Raw genomic sequence first — 22,967 nt, forward strand, 5'->3', positions numbered from 1 at the left:
TATCATCCTTCATTCTCCCAGTTCCCATGTCTTTCCCAAATCTCCTCAATCTCCCCTCATCCCTTTCCCGCACACTCCCTCCCTCCCTCCCTCCCTTCCATCCATCCATCCCCCCCCCCCTCTCCAGAGCCGCCGCAGTGGGACTGTTGGACTCACGCAGCCCCATGCTGAGCTGCTCCAGAGCCAAGCCAGAACAAAGAGCCCATTGAGCCGCGCGGAGACATAATGTGGGCCGCCTCTGACAGCACCGAAGATGAAGTCATGAGGTCGCCAAACAGTTAATAACGACGGCCCATCCTCCAGCTGCACCAAGTGTGTGTGTGTGTTGGTGCCGTCGAGGAAAGTGAGAGAAAATGAGAGATTATGTGTCTGCGTGCATGCATGACCAGTATGCGCCGCATGTGTACATATCTTAAAGCATGTCGATGGATAAAAAGCTTTTAAGAGCGTAATGAGATACTCCATGACACTCAAAAATGCGCTCAATCACTTTGTAAATACCACAGAGGAAAAACAAAACCTTCGGAGAATTGCACTTTTAGTTTTGGCTTCGCTCCAGCTGTGCTGAAGAACACCCACCCCACCACCACCACCACCACCACACCCCCACCCTTTCCTTATTGGAGTCTGTCTGGCGCAAAGTCTGACATGAGACACATCTCCCCGGGACTGGAGCTGTCGCTGCGAGGCCCACACTCCGAACATCATTAGATTCACAGCTCCAGGTGAGATCAGGCGGTGTAACGACAGAGAGGTGTATTTGTGCAAAAGCATGCATGTGGGAGATCAGGTTCAAGTATTAATCTCAGTGCCCCTGAGTGGACATGGCCTATTAAAATACCTTTACAGGACCACTTGCTTGTCAAGAGGCCTGCAGGCGGAGCTGGGCTCGGGACAGGAGGAGGAGAGAGTGGTGAGAGACAGCTATGCAATTGATTAACATTAGAAGGACATGCTCAAGTTCAAATTGCGCGGCCCCTCTGCTGTAAGCTACAGACATTTGTTTCCCCGCAAGTAGTATGTTTCTTTCAGACCCCGTCTCTGCTGCACATCTGAGTTCAATTCTCCGCATGCCCTCTCTCTGAAAATCAATTCCTCCTCCTCTCCTCTGCTCTTTTCCTCCAGCTCTGCGAGCAGACCAGGGCGAGGGGATTACGCTGTCCCTCCCCAGATCCAAGCAAGACAACAAATGGTTCTTATCAACTGACACCCCCCTGCCATCCAGGAGGAAGAGGCAGAAAAACTTGGCCCGGCCGCCCCGGCACGGATGTGTTCCCGGGCTCTGTCTGCCAATCGTGGCAACTCTTTTCACACTTAAAGCCTGAGCTATTTACGAGAGCCCTGGGAGAACGCGTACGCAGCACCGGAGGGTGGGAAGAATGGAGCTGCTTCTCAACCTCTGCTTCTAATCAATCACCAGAAATCACTGCCATGGTTTATGGCCTTTGATCCTGGCTCCTCTTTCGCACTGCGAGGGAGAGAGCCGGGGCGGGGAAAGGGGAGGGGGAGCAGGGAGAAGGGTGAGAGTCAAGGCCCAGAGGGTGTGGAGGTCAGGGGAGAGAGATTAGGGGGTAGAGGGCCTTTTTGCTCTCTCAAACCTGAAAGCATGTCTTGATTCAATCCAGTGAGTTTTGAGCAGAGGGGCCTGAAACATACAGGCTGCTTCCAGACAGTGCAGAAAATTTGGATTAAATGGACATCAACTAAACCTAAAGAGGGACATTGTCATGTGATCTCGGTAGAGCAAACTAACTTCACATGCTTTCTCTTTAAAACTATACATGCACACTGTTTTTATTTACCTCAATGACATATTGATTCATCATTTTAAATAACAGCTGCCAACATGTTGGAAAGAAAAATGTACTTGATGAGGGGGAACATAAAAGGCATAAATATTAAAACATGTTTCATAAACTGCTGTATCTTGTTTCGTGTAATGCACACATAAAACATGTATATGCAATCTAATGAGGCATTATTTGTTTAGCACGCAGAGATCCCATTATTCTAAAACTAGATTGTTTTTCATGTCGTTACATGTCAAACAAGCAACTAAAAAAAATCTGAATACCTTAACATGCATCTTTACAAAACGTGTTTAGTTGATTACAGTATCTTCATGAGTGCAGCAAAAGATCAGCTCACTAGTCTTTGATATGAACTCCAACCCTGGTGGCATGGCCACTAGTTGCTGCTTCATCCCTTTCAACAAGAATCCGACTGTGGTAAGGAGGCGTGAGCGAGCGGACAAAACAGAGAGGACGCGTAAAAGAACACACCACAATAAATCCTCCTGGCAGGGTCAGGACACCCCCCGCTTTGTTCCTCCTGGCAGGAGGGAGGCCACTGATGCCTCCCGACAAATGGACAGAGTAGTAGAATAATCAACTGCTGTTTCCCCACTTTATGTGTTTATGAGTTTACGGGGCCCTTGGTCGTCGCCCTCTCTGAGAGGAGTGAGATCCGGCACGGCCGCAGCGCCGGTCGATGAACCCCCCGATCCTCTCACACACGGAGCAGGCTGATTTGTCTTCGTGAGGCGGGTCGTCAGCTCAGAGACTCGTCTCTGACCCGGGTGACCTCTGACTCCGAGGCCATTCTGGCTCTCAGCGTGTCAGTGAAAATGATCTCAGGTTCTCCCGAGGAGCCATTGTGACAGTCAGCGTGAACTATCACAACGTGTTAGAATTAGAAATCTAAGACTGAGATATCAAATTGAGATTGCATGAATGAATTCTGAGTCACATTAAAGGGAAATTATAACTTGTGTCTAATTTTTGTAGCTTTGGCTATCATCTCTATCTGTAATAATCTTGAAGTTAATTGCCAGGATTTGGAAATGCGGCAACATCGCTACAAGGAAGTCCAAGCAAGGAACACAATCATAAGGTTTTTAATAAACTCCCAGGTTGCCAAACTTAGTTGGAACATAAAAACCAAGGCGAGCAATACATTTATCACCCGAACTGTACGCTGCAAACATCCATCACAGTTTACAGACTGCATTCCTTGTTCAACTTTGACCTGCTGTTCTTACCATTGTTGTGCATCTGTCCAGTTTTCCTGTGCAACAATGGACTGATATTTCAGGCTTGCTCACTTTGGGTTTTATCAGCCTGTTTTCATTCCCAGGGCGTCAAATACCGAGGCTTTGCCACGGCCATCTGCGTTCGATTCCGCCGCACTGAGCTTTCCATTAACTGCAATGTAAACCCATCCACATCAATAGTAAATGCACAGGGAAAGTGCTGTGCTGACATATTAGAGAAAAAGAGACACAAGGGATGTTGGATGGGTCCAACAAACACAAGGCTTTCATCCAGGAGACCGTTGTCGGCGTCCCGTGCGTTACGTTTCACTTTCATGTTTCAATCAGCCGATCGTTCGTGTCCCGTGTTCACAATGTGAAGTCCTATTTTCACTGTAAAAATGTATTAATTTTAAGCCCAACCATGTTGTTTATTCCTAAACCTAATTAAGTGTTTTTGTTGCCTAATCCTTAACAAGTGTTTTTGTTTATTTCACAACATTAAGCATGTGTTTACTGCGACCGAAAAGTGGCGCCAAGGAGTCTGACAAAGTATGTGGCGAGTTAGGATGAGAATGTGTTGGTTTTATCCCTCCACATAAAGTGGTTTAAATAATCTGTCTTATTTACAACATGTCTCTTTCTTGCCCTGTCTGACTTCATTGTAGCAATATGCTCCCAGATCTCAGCACATGCTTTGGTGAGCCCGATGTTATCATAACCGATAGACCAAAACTACAAAAACATGACCCAAATTGAAGTGCTAATTTTGAGGTTTAAATCCATATGTCTAGCTACATCCACCAGGGCAAACAAGTAGGATGACCAAAAAAAACAAAGATGCAATTCCACTACAGCTGAATTCTGGCTGAGTCTCCACCGCGTGCAAAAGTCTTGAGGCGGTGGCTTATATGCATCTTCCAGCAGTGAAGGAGCAGAGGAGCTCCAGCAGGCAGATGTGGGCCTTCGGAAGTGTGCCAGACAAGAGAGAGGCCAGGCTGGGCTGGACCGGGCTGGGCAGCTGAGGTTCCCCTCCGCCCTGAGTAGCGGCGAGGCTAAGCTAATCCTGTGCCTCAGGCCCCCGTGAGGTGGCTCTGCCAAAGCCTGTCCCCCTGCTGCTGCAGGAAATTGCCTTCAGTGCAGAGGTCCATGAAATGGCTATGGCTCACCAGTGAAGGAAGCACATCCACAGTGGGTGCACATGGGGCCAGAGTGACTTTACAAACCCAAATCTACAGGTAGATTTTATATTTAATACTTATATATATATCTAAAACCTCATGAAAACAGCCATATTGTGGATAAATATGTATTTTCTTCTGTTTATATATAAAGATTTTATGTATTTTATGTATTATTTATGTACCATACAGAGGTCTTTTGACACTAAAAGCCAGTTTTCCTGTGTGGGGTTGTGTGTCAGGCTCTATAACGCCTCCTCCATTGTGCTGTTTGACCCGTGGGCCAGCCAGCGCTCCCATGAGGTCCCTTATCCCTCCATCAGTCCTCTCTCATTAGCCCCCACAGGCAGAGCCCAGAGTAGGGTAACACAGAGGGGCCCCTGCTTCCTCCTCTGGTCCCCATGAAATACATACAGCACAAATACAGATGACAGGGATCACCTTTAAGCAGCAGCGATTTCTTAAAATAGCTACCAACTTGTCTCATCTAAAAAGAAAAAGGCCAGTTAAAGGAATATATTTCATGCAATTCTTGTCATTTTCAATTCTGAATCACTTGTCAGCATTTATTGTCAGGCAGTGTCTGGGTGTTCTTGTTAATTTTATGTATTTATTAATCATTTTCAGTTGCACAAAAAAAAGATCGGATCTTTAAGGGGGGATAAAAAGTGTAAAGCAGAGGTGGCAACATGAGGAGGGAGGAGGAGGAGGAGGCGGAGGAGGAGATGAGGCAGGACACAGTGGAGAAACAGTTGATTATGAGTCCCATCAAGTGATCAATGATTTCATTAATAAGACGGATCACGCGGCTGTCATAGCTGTGACACGGGCTGAGGGATGATCCGCTCCCGATGCTCCATTTCCCCCCAGCCTCCCTCCCTCCCTTTCTTCCTCCCTGTCCTTCCAATATCGCCTCCCTCTGCCAACGACAAGGGAACGCCACGGAAAAATAGGGATGGAGCTGGGTGTTGACGGGGGTGGAGGAGGGAGCGGGGGGTTAGTCATGAGGGAGGAGGGAGGGAATGGAGAAGGAGGGGGGGAGGAAGAAAAGTGAAAATCCATTTTGAAACCCATTTTCAATTAGGGGTCCACAAGCTGTTATCACAGGTGTCCCAGAATGGGGGCCCGTAAGTGAAAATGTCTCCTATCCGTTTCTGAAATGAAACCTTATCTGGGAGGCACAAAGATGGCGGGGACAGCGTATCTGTAAATTACTTTCCATCCCCGCTGTTAACGGGAACTTTATTTCTGTCAGATGACATTCCCCTCTATTTACTGTTGATCATTTAAATGGCTGCCTAAAAAGAAGGTGGCCCTCTACTCTCTCCTCGCTCTCTCTTCCTCCTCTTCCCATCAGAAGAGGGTTTTTTTTTTTTTTCAAAGCAGTCTTTTTCTTCTTTAAACACTTTAGCTACGCTCTCCATTTGCTTAGGGATTTCTCTGGTAACCTACACTAACATTTGTTGCCCTTTAAGGCTTAACTTGTTTGCCTCTGAGACCTTTGCTCGTGCCCTTTTAAGCATGACCATTAAAAAGGTCCCCACTTTATAGCCTGCATCACAGAGGCGGTGTTATGTTAAAACGGCATTCCCTGATGATTTTCTGAACTGTGTCCAGTTGTTTTACTCATACTGTATCATAAACCAACCAGAAACTTTTCTTTTTCTCTGCAAATAACCAATCCTTCAGCCCCCACCCTGTGTTTTTTCTCTTTTTTTTATTAGCAAATTATCCCATGACGACAGGATTTATTCAGCCAAGGAGCATGGACATCTTTTTTTTTTTTTTTTTAGCTCAGGACCCAACAAAAGAATCAGGGGACTTTGTGGTCCACCTGCCTGCCGAATGATGAGGGTGGGAGGGGAGAGCACCCTCCCTTCCCTCGCCCCGAACCCCTCCTAAAGAGCACCAATCACAGCATTGTTGTGGCACAGTCGGCTCTTTTGAGCTGTCAGTGCGAGAGGAGGGGGCACGGAGATGAATGGCACACAGGATGAAGCCACCATTTAGCCAACCATGTGGGAACGCTCTACCAGGACTCAATAATTACTCTCTGGGCCTGCTCAACTTGGACAAAACTTAGGGGACAAGAGGGGAAGGCCGAGCGGAGGAGGAGAATTAAGCTAAATCCAGACAAAAGTGCAGTTTGTTAATCAGAACAGCGACAAGATCTGATTTGCAATCACAGAAAAATGCTGTACTTCTTGGTAGCTAAACATCCGCCATGTCCACTCAACCTGCCCCTACTTATTTTCCACTTCTCACAACTTATCGTAGCACGCCGTCGCCGGGCGCACCACGGGGTTTCCGCTGCATCGCTGAGATCAGGGGCTGCTCTGCTTGACGGGGGGAAATATTTCGCCGAGGCCTTCCTAAGAAGAACCAGTCACTGGGGTTCCACAGCTGCTCACAATTACCTTTTGTTTGCATGGAGGCGGTGGGGCAGGGGCTACGGGGGTTAAAGTTGAGGCGAGTGTAGGGTTACACCTGATAAGAGGTTATGAGTTCTGGGGGCGACTTGGGAATGTGCCGTAATTATAACAACACAAAGAATGTGTAAGCTATCTTCTGATTCCAAGACAGAGATTGGGATCTAAAAGGGACCTTTCTGTGCAGATCGGTATCATCCCGCCCTTCATCAAGTGAATTATGAGACTACTGTATTTAAGGGAGTTTGCTTAAAGCGGCAGTAGGCGAGATTGGAGCAAATATGATTAAAAAAAGTTATTTTTATAAAACATCCTATCCTGACAGTAGTGCATGAGACAGGTAATCTGAAAATAATCATGTGCCTCTGTGTCCTCCGGTGTTCCTAATGGCATCTGCAAGATTTCACAGACTGAAGGAAAACAACCAATCAGAGCTGATCTGGAGCCTGTCGTCTCTGAGCAGCTGTCAATCACTCGCAAAATCCGATCAAACGGTCAAACTAGGCAGTGCTGATCAAATATGAATCAATATTCTGTTACTGTAATGTCTATTTCTCGCCTCAAATGTTTTCAGAAACATCTTGTAGTGTACTGTTTAGCTGTAAAATGAGAAAGTTTGTGACCCGGCAGCCACGTTGAGATCTCTTGAGGAAATACCAAGCACCGCCCACCAGCCGGAGCACAGCCAATAGGAACTCTCTCTCTGAAATGACCTGTGATTGGTCAGAGTCTTCCGTCACGGGCTAGATTTTCTAAAGCCTGAAAACAGAGCCATGAGGAGGTGCAGAAGTCTAGTTTTCTCTCAGAACACTTGAATTACAATATGCTGAAAGGTTATTATGCAATATTTGCCCAAAGATGCCAAAAACGTTCTGCCTACTGCCACTTTAACGCTGTCGTGTCTCTCGTGAGCCGGCTGAGTCTGTGTAGGAGACAAACCTTATGCTGTAATTACCAGCACATTACGAAGAAAAATCCACAATCACAAAGCCAAATTACATCCATGCTTTTTCCACAACAAACTTTTTTTTTTTTTCCCTCGCTGCCCCTTTAATTAATAAAACCATGCTGGCCATCTGGGAATGAGTAAGAGTGTTCCCAAAGATGCTTAAGGATGAATTACCTTACTCACTTCCTGTGATAACTCCCATATGGGGAGCAAGTCACACCAACTTATTTACCCCTCCCTGGATTGTTTGTTTCCTCTTCACACTTGGGATGATCACATTTGACATCAGCAGAGTAGAGGAGCGGGGGGGTTGACAGTAAAACTACCCAAAAAAGCTCCAAATGCTCTCACTGCTAATGAGCACAGCTGCAGCTCGGTCCACAGTGATCTCAACTCTGGTTTTGTTATGACTTTAGCTTGATGCTCCAAGGATTTCCAGCCAAACACACACAAAAAATCGCCATCTAATATTCCTCATTCCAGCGTCTGAATTAAGAATGAAAGGCCGAATGACGACAGGCTTGATGAACTGTAAGCTCGGCACGGCTTTTAATAGCATGTGTTGAAGACATTGCTATGTAAACATGCCAAAGGTTTTGCTACCAGTGAGGGGTTGTGTGCGACTCACCACCAGAATAGGGGGAAAGTAAACATCAGTAATGTGAGCAAGGATCTGTGCGTGTCTACATCTTTAAATCATGTTTTTGGGGAGGTGGTCAGTTTCATCTTAAAGCATGAGAACATACGCAAAAATAACATTCTTCGGTCCCCTGTAGGTCAGTGGCCCCGATGCTAAACTACGACGCTACATATGGTAGCCACACCTCCGTCTCTAGCTCACAGGGGTCTGGAAAACATCAGAAAATGCCTAACAGCGAGATGCTGCAAGCCTTGGCGACTTAAGCCAAAATTTAGGATAGAAATGGAAGAAACATGTGATTCAATGGTATGTTTATCTACAAGTCCAGGCAGTTCTCATACACTGTTCATAGCCATACCTACGAAAAGTAATGCACTGTAATTCGTATATATCCCACGCAATCAATTCGTATGTAACTCACGTAATCTTGAACCAGGAAGTTTAAAGAGCAACAAGCGCCGCATGGGGAGGAGGTCAGGGTTGAAGGGTGGGTCAAAATATACCACACTTTTGCCAAGGCGACCAGCGTTTGTGTCTCGTTTGAAACCAGAAGTCAACGTTGATTTGTCGCGTAACTTCCGCATTTAAGTTACGTCACTTCCTGAGTCATTTGAACCCAAACCATAATCTTTTCCTAAACCTAACTAAGTAGTTTTGTTCCCTGAACCTAACCGAGTCAATATTTTCCTAAACATAACTAAGTAGTTTTGTTGCCTAACTAAGACATTTTGTTCCCTAAACCTGACTAAGTAGTTTTGTTTCCTGAACCTAACTAAGTAGTTTTGTCGGCTAACTAAGAAGTTGTGTTCCTTAAACCTAACCAAGTCGATCTTTTCCTAAACCTGACTAAGTAGTTTTGACGCCTAACTAAGTAGTTTTGTTGCCTAACTAAGTAGTTTTGTTTCCTACACCTAACCAAGACGATCTTTTCCTTAACCTGACTAAGTAGTTTTGCTGCCGAACTAAGAAGTTTTGTTTCCTACACCTAACCAAGACGATCTTTTCCTTAACCTGACTAAGTAGTTTTGATGCCCAACTAAGTAGTTTTGTTGCCTAAACCTAACCAAGTCAATCTTTTCCTTAACCACAGAAACAAATGAGGAATAATGTTTGTAAGATATGATACAAAGCGTTATATGAGGATACACTGACAAGTTAGGGATGAAGTTTGATAAACAGATGTGAACGAACTGAGCCTGCACAGAGAAAGTTGAATTTCTCCATACTTCGATGATCTTGAGGTGGAGGTACAGCTATGCAAGATCAGCAGGTCACCAGCAAAATCCAAACTTTTAAAGACATTTTTTTATAATTATGAAGTTATTGCTGGACTTTAATATTCTGAAAATGTAGTACCATTTATCTGGTTTACTTTTTAAACAGTTTCATGTGAAAAAACACCTGAATATCAGCTGTGTAGTGATTTTCATCTGTGTCTAATCTCTTGGTCACTCATGCGTTTGGGTTTCCCATTACTCCACTGGTACAGTAAGCTGACTGACGGACCGGTCTCTCCCTAAACTGGGCGTATTCCAACAGACCAAAATTATATTTACATGAACCACATAGCGGCTGAGTGTGCAGTTAGAGGTGACGCGTTACCGTTTGAGGTGGTGCTGGAGGCCACCGCCTTCTCGCTGATGTCATTGCGCGCTGATGAGCCCTTGGTCGCCACAATGGTCTCCACCCTCTTCTTCTTCTCAGCTGCTGAACTGGCCTGGGACTGGGTTTCCATGGCGATTGCTCATTCCTCAACACCTCATGGAGACGGGATGACTGGTGGAGAAGAAGAAGAAGTAGGAACGGATGAATGAAAGACATGATTTTCAAGTGTCTTAAATCATTTGATTTGTGCATCAAGTTAAGCAGTTCTTGCTTGAGTGAAGTTAAACATTTTAACAATGGAGCGCCTCAAGACTTCAACACTGAGAACCCTGTGAGAGAAAACTTCAGATCCAATCCTCCCTTTTCATGATGCCCAGAGCAGACCACGGGTCAATCCACCAGCTCACCCTGATTTATTTTAACTCAAACCTGCTGCTGGGCTCTGATCTCCTCTTCCGTTAACTGTGCTTAAATATCCCCAAAAAACAAAATTTAGCTTACCTTATTTTCAACTGCCACACTAAACTTCTGACTTCTTGTCAAAAAAACTCCATAAACATAGCAAGGCAGGACATCCTGACTAGGTTTTATATCTCCGAATAGAAGTAAAGGCAGCTTGTGGATATACTGATAATCCTGCTCTAGCAGTGTTTCCAGAGAGAAAGGAGAAACCCTAAGGGGATACCACAGAGAGAGAAACATTCACAGTCCTGAAAAAACAAGGATTGTTTGAAGGCCCTTTTGGGAATATCATGGTGCCGGGCAATTTTTCTTTCAAAGAATAAAGGTGGTTCAAGTTAATACTGTCTGTGGGTTTAGAAGGGGTTCAGCCAACAGTCTAGCAGACATGCTGCTCAGTTCAGCACCTCAGAGGCTGTCTACAAACTCTACTCTATCTAGGTCACGGAGGTCTCTGATTATGTGATACACCACAACCACTCATTTACACAAAGTACAGGACGGCTTCATTTGGTCCGATACAAAGCCTTTACTTAGCCTCCATAATTCATGGATAATTAGTGGAAATATTTAGTCTGACTAACATTTTCTTTCCAATAAAGACCGGCTAATTACCCAACTGTACTGTTTAATTGTCCTCCACCCTATAAACATGCATGGATACAAAGGGCAGCAGTATAATGCAAACAGAGGAGAGCTGCTGAAACTACAAGAGAAAGGGGAGCGGGGGGGGCTGATTTTTACCAACTCCCCAAGGAGGGAAGGCGAGGGGGAAGTGGTGAGGGGTAAACTTCAGACAAACACTATGCGCTTTGTTTGTTTTTTTTCCCAACCCCCTGAAAAACCAGAGTCTGTCATCCATTCTGACCCGACAACAACATCTGTAAGCAATTGCTGGCTTACCAAAAAAAAAAAAAAAGCAAAGGGAAAAAAGAAACACAATGCAATTACTCCCTTACCAATCAAAACAGAATTAAACAAGAGCTCGTCCTCTAATCACTCCCACATGAGTACATGTGTAGCCGTCATCCCCCAACCAAAGACATTTTTTGTCCTACTTTGCACAGATATCATCTCTGCATGTGTTTGATAGAGTGAACGCTTTCATTTATTCACAGTTAATCGTCGGGGATGTTGTGCGGCGCATGTACTGTACGTCTGCACATGTACGTTCCTGCTATGACGACTGATCATAGGTGCCAATCATTCACTTTCATGGAAACAAGAGCGCGATCAAAGAAAACTTTTTAGTCTCCCTCTTTGAAACTTTCATTACATCATTCTAGTGACTGAACTTGAGCAAAAGCAGTGAAAAGGAACAGGGAGAGAACGTACATTACAGCTGTTACTGAATAGTTCCCAGCATGCTTTGCGTGTGGAGTGAGGCACCCGATTAGACTGTTATCAGGCCATTAAATAGGTGTTATCTGTCGCTACAAGCACCATAGATGTGGGTCAGTAGGGGCCTACTACGCCTACTACGTTGTAAAAGTGAAAGTAAAACTTAAAAGCAACATGTTGTAAAACTGAAAAATTACGTTTTGAACACAAACAAAAAAAGCTTCTTTAGGTTTAGAAACTACAACTTCTTTAGGTTTAGGCAACAAAACTACAACTTATTTAGGTTTAGGTGACAAAAATACAACTTCATTAGGTTTAGGCAATAAAACTACAGCTTCTTTAGGTTTAGGTAACAAAATACAGCTTATTTAGGATTAGGCAATAAAACTACAGCTTCTTTAGGTTTAGGTAACAAAATACAGCTTATTTAGGATTAGGCAACAAAATACAGTTTATTTAAGATTAGGCAACAAAACTACAACTTCTTTAGGTTTAGGCAACAAATTACAGCTTATTTAGGTTTAGGTAACACAAATACAGCTTCTTTAGGTTTAGGAACAAATTACAGCTTCTTTTTGTTTAGGCAACAAAACTACAGCTTCTTTAGGTTTAGGTAACAAAATTCAGCTTATTTAGGATTAGGCAATAAAACTACAGCTTCTTTAGGTTTAGGTAACAAAATACAGCTTATTTAGGATTAGGCAACGAAATACAGTTTATTTAAGATTAGGCAACAAAACTACAACTTCTTTAGGTTTAGGCAACAAATTACAGCTTATTTAGGTTTAGGTAACACAAATACAGCTTCTTTAGGTTTAGGAACAAATTACAGCTTCTTTTTGTTTAGGCAACAAAACTACAACTTCTTTAGGTTTAGGCAATAAATTACAACTTCTTTAGGTTTAGGAACTACAACTTCTTTATGTTTAGGCAACAAAACTACAACTTCTTTATGTTTAGGCAACAAAACTACAACTTCTTTAGGTTTAGGAGCTACAACTGCTTTAGGTTTAGGAGCTACAACTTCTTTAGGTTTAGGAACTACAACTTCTTTAGGTTCAGGCAACAAAACTACAACTTTTTTAGGTTTAGGCTACAAAAGCTTCTTTAGGTTTAAGCAACAAAACTTCAACTAATATTGGGTGTAGTAGGCCCCTATGGACCCAAATCTATGTTGCTTATAGCAACCGTGCCTATTTGATGGCCTGACAACAGTGACTAAGCATACATGTATGTGTGTGTGTCTTTATGTCGGCCCTAGGTGAGTCAGAGAGCTAAAAAAAGAGCTGAAAGTGCAGCGAATATGAGGGTCAGGATTTGGGGTTTGTAGGGGAGGCGAGGAGGAGAAAGCGAGGCATTCCACCGGTCGGGCAAAATATTCACAAGTCCAAGCCACTGAAGCGTGTCTGACCGGCCTTTTGTGTTTCCACCAGGCAGGCCACAGTTCCAAAGCAGCAATTAAAAGCAGGACCTTTTCACCCATAATCCCTCTGACCTGGACGCCCACACCCAATCCCTGCAGATGTTCCCGTCTCTGCTTTCCCCTGGCGTGTTGCTCATTTTCACCCCGTCCAGCAAAGTATCCGAAAACACTCAGAAACTCGGCAACACAAAGACACTTCCTTCCATTTGTGTTTACATCAAGACACTGTGGAAAGAATGCTAAAAGTTTTATCCCTGACAAATCTGAGCACAGAGATCCTAGTTTGAATATCATGTCATTTAGCACTGAAATAACACGACTCACAAGCCAGATGCAAAATATTTAAATACATTTACATGAGACAGCAGAGAAATAAGCATCTGTATGGGCGCTACCTTACAGACCCTGCATCAGCGGCCTGGCACAAAAGAAGGAATTACAACTAGGCATCAGTTGCTGCTGTTACTCAAAATAAATGTTAATTTCATATTAATGTCTTTCCCATGAAATGTCTGTCCTACACCCAATTAGAGAAGAGAGAAAGAGGGTGTATCTTTATTTGTGCTCGACTGTAATCCTTCCACACAGAAAGGGAGGCGATTAAACAGGTTTAAAATACCACAATTCAGACTGTTCCCTCAGAAAAAAAGAAAAAAAAAACATTCTTATTTTATAAGCACATTAAGCAAATCAATTTAACATAAATTATACGCCTCGGTGACAAAGGCACCGAGTTGAAAGTCATCGGCAAATTGTACACATCAAAGTGAAACACTAAAATAAACTTTTGCCTTTGATAGAAAAAAAAATGCAGTTTTTTTTTCTTCCTGGAAGCTTAAACGGCTGCTATCAAAAATCACTGCCTTTTGTTATTTAAAGGCTCCATCTTTACAAGCTTAATGCTATGAAACTGCTTAAGGTGAACCACTGCAGTCTGCTATTAGGAGCACATTTGCAAATGCACGACAAACACACATACACACACCCTCAAACTGAGGGACATTTTTATACAAACTCTTGAAGTGTCTTCTTAGATTTGGCAACCCCCCCTCACAGACGCGGTACTGTATTTGTGTTCATTTCATTAGGGCGACTGTTCAGTGTCGAGGGCCCCCTGAGGGGGGAGACTGGCAGCGCCGCAGCATTCATCATCATTACATCAGCGACCACCGAGATCTGCTATCTTAGGCTTATCAACGCGGCACAAACGCACCGCGGCACAGCGAGTTAGAGGGGAGGGGAGAGATGGGAGATGGAGACGATTGAGGGAGATTGTGAGCAAAAAGTGGGATAAGAGGGGGAGAAAATGAATGGAGGAAGGGAGGAGCATGAGTGTGTGTGTGTGTGTGTGTGTGTGTGTGTCATGCATGTGTGTGCACCTCACTGCATGCCTGCACATGTTTTCCTGTGTGTACGATATGTGTTTTTGCACGTTTTCGCAGCTATGCCAACAACATTAAGGGCTCCTGCACAGCTGGAACAACTAAAACACTGAGGGGCAGAGAGAGGGAGGAGGAGGAGCCCTTCAGCGAGATTAGCTGAATCTAGCAATAAAACAGAATGCGCTGGCTCAGGCTGCGTGTGTTTGCATTGGATAAGGTCAGCGAGGGGATGAGGCCCCTCAAGGAGACAGTGGAAGTGCTCGTCGGCGGTTAGAGGACCTGTCATGAGTTCAAAATCCCGACTGTTCCCAAACTCAACGGCTCTCAGAGGAAACCACATACTTAGGTTTCCATGCTGTGTTCGACACCGCACTTATGGCCCTGGAAGGCAAAGGGGAAAGGGGTGGGGGGGGGGATTGGGGATTTGGTGGTCGTGGCTCCCATTCACCAGTGAAACTTAACATTGTGCCCAGATGGCACTAAGTCTGGCCTACAGCTGATGGGGACCAGCCCCTCAAGTAAGGGCCATTTAGCAGGAATTAGTCACACCCCGCCACACACACACACTCTCATATCAAATCCCTGATATGCACATGCAAACTGGTTTAGTGCTGGGCCTTCTCACCCCTTTTGTATACTGTGACATGGCTGAGCTATTCAGACTGTCAATCATTTACATGTTTCTATATCATCCAAAAATGAGTCCCAATTTTTCAAAAAAGTTGAACATTTATCAAGATTTATAGTTCATGTTTTAAATCAGTAAATCATCTTGTGAATACTGCTTGGAAAAAAGCATATTTTGTGCTTCTTCTGCATTAAAGTGATAGTTTGTGAAGTTTTGAAGTGGGGTTGTATGAGGTACTTATCCATAGTCAGTGTATCACCTACAGTAGATGATGGTCGGCACGCCCCCAGCTTGGAGAAACAGACAGGAGTACCGACACCGGTGCAAAGCAATACAGTGCAGTGGATGGGGACGGCAGAAAAACACATTTTAGGCACCTAAAAGAAAGGTTCACCTAAAAAAATCAATATCCGTGTAAGTGTGCGCTATATATTTAGAATTTTTTCACAGCTTTATCTTGCTTCTCAGACAGCCCTTTCCTTCTCCTTTCTGACGGGAGTCTTATCTATGCTCTCTCCAAAGCCAGCAGGCTCAGATGACAAAAACAGTATAGATAAGTTTCACTTTGAATTAAGCTCGGCGTCGGAAAATATTCTAAATATTGTGTGCACTTAAACGGATATGCAATTTTTTAGGTGGGTTCTTTTAGATAGCTAAAGTCGCCCCCGTCCACAGCAGTGCGCCACATTGCTTTGCTCCGGTGCTGGTGTTCCTGTCTGTTTCTCCAAGCTGGGGTTGTGCCGACCGTCATCTACTGTAAGTAATACACTGACTATGGATAAGTTCTACGTACAACCCCACTTAAAAACACCCAAACTATCCCTTTAAAAGTCCAACTTATCTTTGATTTATCTTTACACCTCAGGTCCAGCATCTTAATGGCATTCCAAACAATGTAGGCTGCTATCACAAACACGCTGCACAATATTTGAACAGGAGAGATCCTGTGCAAATGAGGAGGAGTGTTTGTATTTTTTTGTCAAGGACAAACAGCGCAACAACACAGTAGCTTTCAGCGGAGCTAATAAGATTATCCTCGCGTGCGTCTTGGTCCTTCAGACCTCTCCACTTGAGATGCTTCGGAGGGCTGGTGAGGGACCCGGCGCGTCGCGCAGCAGAATGAGCCGAGTGCATCTTACATTCCTGGGTAACAAACCCAAACGATGTAATCGCGACGCTTACACGATGCTTCTTTTGCGCTCGCTACCCAGCAGATAAGGGGCAAATAAAGCACGCACCACAATGGAAATCTTCTGCGTGTTCTCCCCACAGCCCTCTGCTTATTAAGATTGTTTATTTATTTTTTGACTTTGTTCGTGAGCCACTTGTGTCAGGGCGAGTTGGGCTGTGAGGAGCGAGACAATGGATAATGCAGGCAGCTTTGTTGCACTGGTGGCCCAGTTATGCGGTATTGGTTTCCCCTCTGCACTTTTCTTCCCATGCTGCTAAAACGTAGGGCCTTTTGTTTGATCAGACACTTTCCCTGATTCTTGAGAAGGAAAAGATGCTTGTTCAGCCATTTAAGTGGACGCCGAAGCAAACAATGCAACCTATTACTTCAGCAAAACGCCATAAAGGTCCTCGGGAAGATTTTTCTATATGCAAAAGTTTTTTCCCTTGCACTTTACTTTCCCTACTTGCTTGTATCTGCATAGCCAGTTGAAATTCAGTTTATTATAAAATCAGTTCGCTCTGTAGCTAAGGTTTGCACTCGAGTGGCCCCTGCACATGGCACCCACTGTAAAGCAAAAAGAAAGTGAGGTCTGTATCCTGTCAGCGGGCCTCTCATCTCCAGTGAAAACAGTCTTCATACAAGGCTTTAGAGAGCGCTCTGCACGATGCCACAACCAGAGCGAGACAACAACATCCTTCACTGCGAAAGAGTACATGTTACGCTGCGTTGTTTGAGAGCGTACTTCCTATGTGTGTGTGAACATGGCACAGGGAGGAAGAGGAAGAGGGACTGCGTTTGAGAGTGCTGCATGATGCTAGCTGTGCGTATAGGAGCTGGATGCACCAGGTGCTCTAGCTATACGCCTCTCAGTATGCAAGTGCGATCACTGTATGTGCAGAACATAAATAAGAGAGGGGGGACCCCAGGGAGGGGATGAGTGGAGGAAGAGAAATTCCTGTACTGATGAAAACCTCACACACAACTCCCTCCTCCTCTTCCTCCTCCTCCTCGCACGTGCACTCAGAGGAGGATCAAGCAGATGGATGGTCTTGTGTGAGTGTAGTGGCAGCAGGTATGGCTCTGACAGAAGGTCTTCACACTAAAACAAAGAGTATTTGAGGCAACTGAGGGCAATCTACAGGTTACGGAGTCATCGTGAAACTGCTCACTTCCCCTTCTTTCCTATACTCTCACTCTTTTCCTCCTCCTTTCCATCTTCCTCATTACTTTGTGTCATTGGGATAAGTGTTGGAGCGGAGTGAGTCAGTGCTGCTATGTGATTAATGACGGGCCCTGGCGTTCTTCGGGGCCCAGCGCTAACAACAGCCAGGGGGCAGCGCGATAATGCACAATAATAAAGCCAGCAGACAAACAGCCAGGCAACACCAGGCCTATTAGCCAGCCCCATCAGGACGGCTAAGTGAGAAATTAGCCCTTCCCAAGCTCCGCCACGATTCATCAAGTGCTGCCCCTGAATCCCCCCTCAAGAAGTCATAATGTTTACTTAAAGACCGGCCCCGATGCCCCAGCGGCGAGCTTTATTGTCTCTTATTAATTCCCGTTCTGGCCCTCGCGGCCATGCCATTTAAAGCGAATTAAAGGGGTGAAAATTGGATGAGATGAAGTTGTCTTGGTGTTTGGCTCTCGCGTGATAAAGCCGGACCTAAACGGAGGGAGACTTGGGGAAGAAAAAAAAAATAAAAAGGGAGGGCAAACAAATCGGCATGTAAAGGAATGCTGGATGAAGCTGTCCTGAAATGTGCCGCAGTCAGTCAGAGGAATGCAGCGAGAGAGAGAGAGAGGAGAAGAGGGGGAAAAGGAAGAGAAAAGGGAGAAATGGCATCGCTTTAATGCTAGACTTCCTGTGTGGATGGGAGCTGATCCAGAAGGGTAACACCGGGTCACACATTCCACAGATGCACGAAACGAAATGATTCTGTTGTATCTTCGCATTCTCCTCGTCTTTCATCAGACGGGTTGAAAAATGCCGTAAAATAAGGTCACTCTATCAGCACGCCGGCCTTATTTCAACATGTCAGTGATGGACAGGAGGACAAGGGGAGGGAGTACACTCACACAGAGTGTATGCCTTTAAAACAACAGAACAATGAATCACACTTAGAAAAACAATGATTTTCATCAACTTGGTCAAATGACCCTTTATTTAGAGCTTTTATTTTATCTTGTGCTGAAACGCTTAGTTGATAAGTTGAATCATTTAGTCGCTTATCAAGAAAAATGCAAAATATTTGCTGGTTCCAGCATCTTTGGGTTCTGGGAACTTCTAATGAGCACTTTGCACTAGTTTCTGACATTTTATACACTAAATGATTTATTGATTAAGTTCGTTACGTAAAGTTATTCCTCATTTTTCTTGCGTTTGCGTTGTCTACCAATGTCCAGCAACACGTGTCAATTTCTGCTCGTTACATGCATACAGTCTTTTCAAAATTAACTTTCATCTTCATAGGAAACAACTTGGGGATTGATTTCCAGTCTGGGCAGGGCTTTTCTGTGTGGAGTTTGCATGTTCTCCCCGTGTTCGCATAGCATCCCACCACCAAAACATCAGAAAGTTGCATCAGGAAGGGCATCCGATGTAAAACTTATGCCAAATCAATGTGCGGCTCAATGATTCGCTGTGGCGACCCCTAATGGGAGCAGCCGAAAGACGAACAACAACAATTTCACAGGAAGCAACTTGGTTAGGTTTAGGAAAAGATTGACTTGGTTAGGGTTAGGGAACAAAAGTACGTAGTTAGGTTTAGGAAAAGATCGTGGTTTGGGTTAAAATAACTTCGGAAGTGGCGTAACTTAAATACAGAAGTTACGTGCCAAATAAATCAACGTTGACTTCTGGTTTCATGCGGGATACGAACACCAGTGTTTTTTGGGAAATCTGGGAAAATCTTGCTAAAACTCTTGCGAGACTCATTGCCCGACGACCTATCCTAACTTTAACCATTCGAGGTCAATGCCTAACCTCATCTGGCCAGAGTTTCCCAACTCATGGGATACCTTCTAGACACGACCGTTTGTTGTTATTTATACTTCCTGGTTCACGATTATGTGAATTACATACAAATTAATTTTGCGGGATATATAAGAAGTACAGTGCATTATTTTTCATAGGTATAGCTATGAACGGTGTAGGAGAACAGCTTGAAATGGAAACAGATTAACTGATAATGTAAAAAGTCATTGATTGCTGCCCAATATTTCCATTACGTCTTCTTGCAGTTGCCGTTTTAAAAGTTTTCTTCCCTCCTCATTGTATACTGTAAGTAGTAGTGCTTTCATGTGAAACCTCCACACTGAATGGGTTGACTGGCCCTTGTGCAAGGTCTGTAAGTGGAGCATAAGAGTCTCATCCATGTGAACGGTGGGTCTGTGTTGCAGGCTTGGCGGCAGGCGAGAGTGTGTTCTATAGTAGTATGGGGAGTATTCGGCAGCGGAGGTGTGAGATCAAAGACAGCTGAAGCTCAGAGGGAGTCCCGGAGACTTCTAGCTCCCTGACGGCTCTCCCAACGGCAGCGTCGGGAGACAACTCTCTCCCTTCACTTTCATATCAGCCACAGAGCCCCCCCATCCCTCTGCGCCGGCACGTACTGTAGGCTCCACACACGCACACACACACAGGAAGTCTCAGAGGATTTGGCAGTGCTGCGAAACCTCTACCCCACCTACAGCAACACACACGCTGTTGCTCATCAGAAACACGCAGCTGCTGAATATTTTGGATTTTGAAAGAGTTGGGAGGAAACTCGCTCACTCTCCCAGAGAAAAAGAGTCACGCAACTCCGAGGCGATATCACGCCACACAACACTGGAACGAGATGCCATAAACCTCGCCGGGTGTTTGACAAAAAACTTCCCGTAAACTCCAAAGAGCACAGTCACAAAATGGCCCCCTGAAAATCCCCGGCATAAAGAGCGAGGAACAAGACTGTCATTAGACAGTCAGCCCCCTCAGGCCCGCCGGCTTCATCGCGAGGAAGCCAAACATCTGGGTGTATTTACTCGTTTCAGCTGTTTGCAACCCCGCCTCGTATAAATCTGGGAGCTGGAACACCATTGCTTAGGACAGCTCCTAAACAAACACGCTCAACGCTTGCCGGCTCACTCACTCACTCCCCTCCGCACGCTCGAGCTTCCCAACCGGAGCCGGGCCGGCACATAAATTCGCGGAGGAGGAAGAGGAGGAGGAGGAGGCCTTAATTGGAGCGTTTGACGGGTGCCTGGGGTTAATTGGGAAGCATGGAGAGCAGCTGGCTCCGCCGTGGAAGTTGAGACAGGGATAATAAGTTCACCCTTTGCAGGAGAGACAGTTAGTGATGAATCAGATCAGAGGAACAGTGTACAGTGTAATCATCCTCACATCTCCCCTCCTCCACCCTGCTCGCCTGACAAGCAGAGACAACCTGGCTCCCAGCTACGCAATCTGGCACCTATCACACACGACTGGCAGATCACCACACACACGTTCATTCAGCTAATCACTCACACACACAATCATTCTTACCTCTAGGACACGGAACCTAGTTTATCAGTTCGCCGGTCGATGTATGTAAATCTCCCCAACAATGTGTGTACTAATGGCTTATTACCCTGCGTTAGCTGGTTTGCATTGATCTCTGCGCCAGAGGGAAGCGGGGAAACTAGAGCAGTTCGCTGCTCATATGTACCGAGCAGGACTATAATCACATCCCAGCTTGTTTCAATAAAAGCAACATTAGCATAAACCATCTCAAACACACTAAAACCTTCACCCCCGTTCGGTCCGTGCAAGAAAAAGGGGGGAAAAAAACTTTCCTGGATTACGGGGTAATCAAGGCCATATGGGATGGGTCGGCATAACTTCTCTGAAGTGTACAGATTGTCTCCACAGATTATGACTTTCTACATTTTTTTTTTTTTCCAGAGGAGCAAATCTTTAGCCAGAGAGAGAGAAAAGAAAGTGATTCTCTCGGGGAACTAGTAGCTGCAGAGGGTTTAGGTATAACACCAAACTGGGTTCCTTGTGCTGGGAGGGTGGCTGAGGGAGCGTTAGGGGGCTGAAGGAAGCCCAGGTAGAGTCATAGGCAGTAATGGGAGGAGACAGGGACTTAGAGCGCCACACAAAAGCCAGGCTTTATAAATAATTCCAAAAGCTAACAGGCTCCCTTGTATGTGTGAATCTGTGAAATACATTCACACATGAATGCACACACAAACACACACACACCAGGGGGAATACACACCCCTCCACTGGGGCTGACCTGCCTCGATTGGTAAATTTGTGTTCTTGCATAGATGATGCAAAAAAACAAAAATAAAAAGGTCCATTTTAGCAACACACACACACTGACACACTCACTCACTCATAATGCAGGGCAGCAAAGCACACCGGAGACCTGTCTTGTAAATCTCTTTGTGAAAGCAGCTTTGGGGGGTAGACAGGGGCTTACACACTGAGCCCTGAGGTAGAGCTACAGACTCCACTCCCTCTAACCCCCCCATGGTCTTTCTCCCTCTCCCACACACATACTCTTCCTCACTTTCCGTCTACCCCACATTTCCTGCCCTTCTCTCACCTTCTCTCCCTCCCCTCCCTTCCCATTCCTCCCCTCTCCCCTCCGTCCTAGCGCGGGCTCCAGAGCGCTGGTCCTTTAGCCCCGCAGGCTCCCGCGGCGTTGCGGTGACTAATGTCCTGCCTTTGCTCAGACAATGAGTTTGAGACTGAGCCGGGAAAGTGTTGAGGAGGGAAAAAGACTCCGGCACCTTTTGACAAATGGAACCCTTCGCACTCCCGTGCCCACTGAGGGAGGCTTTACAATGTCGCGCTCCACGCTCCGCGTCCTCCGAGGGGACGGCTGCAACCCGCAAAAGCCGCATCTGGGGGAACATAATGAATTCTTTGGGAACCTGGCCTTCTTCATGAATAAGATATATTTCCAAAGCATGTCGACCCCTCTTAATAAAAACACCAGTCTGGCAGGAATAGCCAAAGCCGTTTTAGGGCCCCATGTACACGTTAATATTTCTGTTTCTCTATAAATTTTCTCGGGCCTACTTCTTTTCCAGGCCTGTCACTGCAAGGCCAGTGCTGTATTCTCCCTGGAAGCTGGAGGAGCCACGATGACAAACTGTCATTAAAAACGGCTGGAGTCCCTCTCTTTCAAGGAACTCAAACTCTTGGATGCGCCCTCCTCTTCCCCACGCACCCTACCCCCCATGCAACCCTGAAAGGAACTGGGCTTTGTCTGAGGAGCAAAGGAGAGAGGAATCCCCCCCTCTTCAACCCTACCTCCCCTCCCCGAACCCTGTTCCTCACTCCCTGCGGAGTATTGTTAAAACACAGCCCCCTCTCTTTCCGTGGCCCGGGCTCTTAAAACAGCGTGCTTTGCATGAGAAAAAACGATTAGTCTTCAAATGCTGCGCTGTCAAAGGAGGGCTCTTTCAGGTTGGGGCAGAAATTTGCTCAGATAGTAGAGTTCCCCCTTTTGTTTTTCTAAGATGAGGCATTATTAGAGCCGGGGTCTGTTAGCATTCATTGCTGAGAAGAACACACTAGAGGGGTTTATATATACGGGATGCCTGCCCCCCTCTCCTTTTTCCAACTTGCCCCAAGTCCGCAGTAGACGGAAATGAAGGAGCAGAGTGGGGGAAGAGGTACTCATCTAAACATGTTTGGAGAGGAGAGAGAATGTCCGGGCATGTGCTTCTTTCAGGTATTAACCTTGGGA

General features: G+C 45.4%; 1 protein-coding gene across 2 annotated transcripts in view; it reads right to left on the reverse strand.

Moving 5' to 3' along the window:
- Nucleotides 1-22,967, reverse strand: part of gli3 (GLI family zinc finger 3) — a 104,251-nt gene that overhangs the window by 75,741 nt on the left and 5,543 nt on the right. For both annotated transcript variants that reach the window (XM_037757251.1, XM_037757252.1), the window contains exon 2: nt 9,833-10,006. In XM_037757251.1, coding sequence (XP_037613179.1) covers nt 9,833-9,965 — 133 coding nt within the window. In that variant the 5' untranslated portion in view covers nt 9,966-10,006. The remainder of the gene's footprint in view (nt 1-9,832; nt 10,007-22,967) is intronic.

This window comes from Sebastes umbrosus, chromosome 21 (genome assembly GCF_015220745.1).
Source record: "Sebastes umbrosus isolate fSebUmb1 chromosome 21, fSebUmb1.pri, whole genome shotgun sequence".
Taxonomy (NCBI): domain Eukaryota; kingdom Metazoa; phylum Chordata; class Actinopteri; order Perciformes; family Sebastidae; genus Sebastes; species Sebastes umbrosus.